This window comes from Tetrao urogallus (genome assembly GCF_951394365.1).
Source record: "Tetrao urogallus genome assembly, chromosome: 3".
Lineage (NCBI taxonomy): Eukaryota > Metazoa > Chordata > Aves > Galliformes > Phasianidae > Tetrao > Tetrao urogallus.
In genome coordinates, this window is record NC_136815.1 from 10,267,132 (window position 1) to 10,272,442 (window position 5,311).

General features: G+C 47.9%; 1 protein-coding gene across 1 annotated transcript; it reads left to right on the plus strand.

Moving 5' to 3' along the window:
• Window positions 1–405: 405 nt before the first annotated feature.
• LRATD2 (LRAT domain containing 2) lies at window positions 406–1,308 on the plus strand (the record flags this gene model as incomplete). Its single annotated transcript, XM_079533994.1, has 1 exon — window positions 406–1,308. One exon carries the CDS (start codon window positions 406–408, stop codon window positions 1,306–1,308), a length of 903 nt encoding a protein of 300 aa, XP_079390120.1.
• Between the last annotated feature and the right edge of the window lie 4,003 nt (window positions 1,309–5,311).

A 5,311-nucleotide genomic window follows, 5' to 3' on the forward strand; every position in this document is an offset into this window, starting at 1 on the left:
CGCTGCCGTTCTCCGCGGTAAGTTTGCAGCCGCCCGGTGTCGGCGGAGGGGCGAGTTGGACCGGGGAGGTTCACCTCCGCGCGGGGTGGAACTCCGCCGTCTCCGGCTCGGACCTCCGGTCTCCCTTTCAGCCGCGCCCTCGGTCCCTAACAGGTGGCTTGGTGCTCCTAGGGCGCCTTTTTCCTCCTCCTCGCTGCCGGATAACAGGTGGCCGCGCTGCGTCGCCTGCCCCTGAGCGCTGGCGGTGGTCCGGGGCCATCGCCTTCATCCCTCCTCGGGTACTCCCAGGGCTGTTGTTTCACGTGTTGCAGCGTGAAGTGGGGGTTGAAGACTGTGCTCTAAATTCTGCTCTCTGCTGTCTCTCTGGCCTCTTGATGGCCCTGCTGTGTCTGTGTTACAGCAGGCATGGGGAACCAGGTGGAGAAGCTGACCCATCTGAACTACAAGGAAGTCCCCACGGCTGACCCAACGGGCATGGACAGAGATGAAGGGCCCAGGATCGGGGTCTCCTACATCTTTTCCAATGATGACGATGAGCTGGAGCAGCAGCAGGACTCGGGACACGACCTCGGGGGTGAGCACCCTGCCCTGCAGCCCTATGATCCCCAGCTGCACGAGGTGGAGTGCTCTGTTTATTACCGGGATGAGTGCATCTACCAGAAGAGCTTTTCTGAGGAGGACGTGCTGCCGGAGGAGGGCGAGGAAGGAGGCAGGGGGCACCTGAGCACCTACACCCCAGAGAACCTGCTGAACCGCTGCAAACCAGGCGACCTGGTGGAGTTTGTGTGCCAGGCCCAGTACCCGCACTGGGTGGTCTACGTGGGGGATTTTCAGGTTGTGCACCTGCACAGGCTGGAGGTGGTGAACAGCTTCCTCACCGATGCCAGCCAGGGCAGGAGGGGCCGCATTGCCAACCAGCTGTACCGCTACAAACCCCTCAGCCCGGCCGTGGTGGTACGCAATGCCCTGGAGCAGGTGGGCTGCAAGGACCGGGACCTGAGCTGGAGAAACTCGGAGTGTTTTGCTGCCTGGTGCCGCTATGGCAAGCGGGAGTTTAAAATCGGCGGGGAGCTGCGCATCGGCAAGCAGCCCTACCGCCTGCAGATCCGGCTGGGTGACAAGCGCAGCCACACGCTGGAGTTTCAGAGCCTGGAGGATCTGATCATGGAGAAGAGGAGAAATGACCAGATTGGTAGGGCTGCCGTGATCCAGGAGCTCTCTAGCCACCTGCAGGCTGCAGAGGAAGAGGATGAGGAGGATGAGGAAGACCATCCCCACCATCCAGGTGCCCGGACTGCTGTGGAGTAGTGCCTTAGCACTGCCATGCTGCTCGGGCTGGGTGATGGGGATTAAAACGGAAGGCTGCGAAATTGAGCTGTTATAAACCCTTTGGGCCGTTTCAGTGCAGCTTCATTCCGATCACATGTGAAAGGAAGGGGGAAAGCTGATTAAGTGTCTGTGCTTTAGTGCTTAACTCCTTCAGTGCTTGATGATAAAAACCACTGACTTATTGTAGAGGATAAAACTCAGGGCAACTCTATCCTTCTCTGCTCCCACCTCTTTCCCTTCCTCTGTGCCAGCCCTTCCCTCCACCATCTGCCAGTAGGCCTGACCCTATGGGATGCTAAATGTCTTTGACATCTACTTATCGGCAGAAGTTAAGAGTACTTAATAGTATTAAGGAGCCAACAACTTCAGGACGTGGCCATGTTTGTCTGAGCGTATGATCAGTTGGTAGCTGGGAAGTGTGATATATTGCTGTCCCTTGTCTGCCCATTTCTCTTCAGTTGTGGTTCGGTTGGTCTTGCAACAGGCTGCTTGCTTGCTTGCGTGGTGCTAGGCTTCATGGATGGGTGGCCAGTTCCACAGGAGGTGCAAGGGAGAAATCAGTGCTGGCTTCAGTGAAATGCTTTTGATATGCCTGGTGCTTTCTTAATAGAAATGTGCAGGTGGGCTGGGGGAGCTCTGTCTTTGCTAGCAGCACGTGGTTCTGTTGGGAAGAGAGCAGCTGTTACTGCTGACCAGTCCCAGGGAGGAGGAATCTCACAACCCTGATTGCAGAGTCTGTGCATTGGTGCATGCCTGGGCTCTTACAGGCATGTACTGAGCTCTGCTAGAGCTTGTTACAGGCTTCCCCTAAAGCAAGCAGCAGAGATCCGGATGACATCTGTGGTGAGCATAGAAGCAGGCTGTTTGTGTGTACCAGCACATCTCCAGTAAGCTGCCCCTCAAGAAGGTGGTCTCATGGCTGGGAGTGTGGCACAGGTCCTGCACAGCAGCACTTCCTCCTTGGGAAGGAGTGAAGGAGGAAGGCAGGGGGGTTGGGGTGTTCATTTTATTCCCCCCTTATCACAAAGCAATTTCCTCTTTAGAAACTTCATGTTTCCCTATTTTGTACTAATTTTTATGATGTGCAGCTCAGCTATAGCACTAGAAGGGAGGATATGCCTCGGGAGTTGTAGTGTAGGTCCCCCATTCAGTGGGTTGGGGGGTGCAGCACTGCCTCCCTTGAATGTTTCCTGAATTCTGCTTTCAGCTGTTGAACTGTTCTCCCACGTGGGCACCATCAGATCATTGTCCTGAGATCTTAAGTGTGTGAGCAAACAGATTTGGACGCCACTTACAATACAAAATTCCTTCCCTTTAAAAGCACAATAGTGAAGAGGTGAACCTGAAGATAAGCTTGAGTTCATTTAAATAACAGCAATTAATGTGCTGTACACTTAGAAGCGTTGTTACTGCTGTCTTCCCTGCGGTTGTTTATGGTTATACCACAAATAGCAAAGTACTCCGTGTCCTTTCTACCCCTTGGGAGCAAAGGTTGTTGACTAAGAAGTTGATACCTATTTTTGATTAGTTAGAACTACATAAAGCAACTTTGACAATATGGTTTAAATAAATCTGAGTTGTTTTCTTCCTAAGATACACAACCTGGGGGGGAACAAGGCAGTGATAAACTCCTTTAGCCTTGCTTCCAGAGGAAATGTGGCTTTAAGGTTATGCAAATACACCATACAGTGTTTCCTTATTGACTCTGCGTTCTCATTTTGGACTGCAAAATGCTCGAACCCAAAAGAGAATTTAACACTCAGCTCTGTTAGAATGCTATAGCTCAGGTGACTGCACTGATGGTTTTCTTCAATATGCAGTAGAGTCGTACTCGTGTCGGTGTGGCTGTGAAGCAAATGTGCAACCTTGCTTTAAAAAGTATGGTAACAACCCATATCTGACTGCAGTAGGGTTTGTGTACGGAGGGATGCATGCAGCTTTCATACAATTAAATGCTGAAAGCTGAAATGATCACGGAGAAAGTCCAGAAGAGAATGGAGACTCTGTGCTGTACTGACTCGTATACAACAACTGAGGTTATCTAGACCACAAGTAAATGTCTGCCTGTTGTTTCTTTCATACTGACCCTTGTACATAACAAAGTTTATTTCTCTGTGTAATATATGTATGTAAAATAATATTTTCTTACAGATATTTTTGAAAGTTTAAAAAAAAAAAAATCCATCAAAACCTTGCATTTGAAAGTAAGTTGTTATGCACATGATTTTCCAGTCCTCTGAATGGGTTTATTTTTCATTAATGATCTAAAATATATTCTGGATCAAAAAGTATAGAAACTGCTATAAATGTCAAATATTATGTATCTACAGGGTACTAAACAGTAAACTAGTTGTGAAAATATTTTTCCCTTGTGTCTGAACCATCAGAACTATGATACACAGCCATTTCTCTCCTGAGATATCCTGCGTGGTCTGGCTTTGTTTTCTGTGGGTGGTTTTTTTTTGTTGTTGTTGTTTTTTGTTTTTTGTTTTTTTTTTTAATTAAACAAAGGGGGGGGGAAAAAAAGGACCAAATCTGTTTGAGAACAAAGAGCAAAGCTTCTTTGACCAACCGAAATCACGTCTTGTGCTGATCTTGGTGCTTCCCTGTACCGGTCATGCCTCTTGGGATCAATTCCTATGCAGGCATAAGGGCCTTAACAAAGAATCCCAGAGCTTGCACAGCCCTCTAGGATAGAGAGCTGAGCAGAGGGCTTTGCTCACAGCAAAGCAGCCTGGCATGCAGTAAGCTGTGTTACAAAACCTGTCTGCCCCTCTGGCACCTGCAGTTCAGGTGTTCAGTGCTTAAAATGTAGATATTGGAATACATTGTTCTGCATGTTATGCTGGGGATTTATTCTGTCTCCTGCTACTCCATTATTTGCAAAAGTGGGTTTCCATTGTTCCCAAATTTTTTTTAGGAGTGGTTTTGTTGTTTTTTTCTATGTTCTAACAGGGATTTCTTACCCCAACAGCTAATGACTGTTGAATCTTTAACAGGTGGGTCTTTTTTCCCTACCTGTTGATTAGGCAGTGTTATTCAATAGGTGCTATGAACACCACTGCAAACATTTCTAAGCAGGCAGGTTTTTAAAGCCATGGCTCATAATGCGTGGACTAGAATTGCCATAGGAGAACATTGCAGTTGCTTAGCTTCTCATTTTTGTTTTACTGTAATCATTTGCTTTCTGCAGACTACACTGGGATTTCTACAGTTTGTTGGTTTTTTTTTAATCAAATAATCTCTTGGGAAAAACAGACTTTTTTGTGTTTGTGTATGTGTAGTTCAAGATTTTTCTGTTGCTCAGAAAAGGGGGGGTGGATGGGTGAATAAATGGAAGTGCTGTTCTCTGAGCTCGTTCTTTAAGGTATAGAAGTGAAGGTGTGATCCTTCTGCAGAGCTTCTGATTTAGCACACGGCCTATGCTGAGTTGAGCCACTTGGAAAAATTCTCAGAACTCATAATGTGCTTGAAGTTAAATATGTGCATTTCTGTCTGAATAAGGCTGGAATCTTGATCCAAGGTCTTTGGTGGGAGTGTGAGGATCTGACATTGCCTGTTCGTGGGGAGGGCACAAGAAGCACTGTGGAAGCTCTTCTTCAAAGTGCCCTTGTCCAAACAAAGCAGATGGCATCCAGCCCAAAGCTTGGCCTCGGTTTCCCCCTGAAAATCCATGAGCAGCACTGACTCAGCGAGTGGTGAGGCAAACACATTACACAGCAGTGACATGCTAAGCTGACAGTCATGGTGCAGACTGCTTCCTGGTGTCCTGGTCTTGTTGTGCTTGAACTTCCCCTGTATGAATTTACTCATTTAGATGTCTGCACTGTTACCGATGGGAAGACTGCTATGGACGTCATTTTGCACATGGTAAGGATGGCAAGACAAAGCCCCAGAAATGAAAAAGTAGTTCCAGTTAGGAAATCGAGATGAGCAATCTTACTTCCCTAGAGCATTCATAGAATCATAGAATCACCAAGGT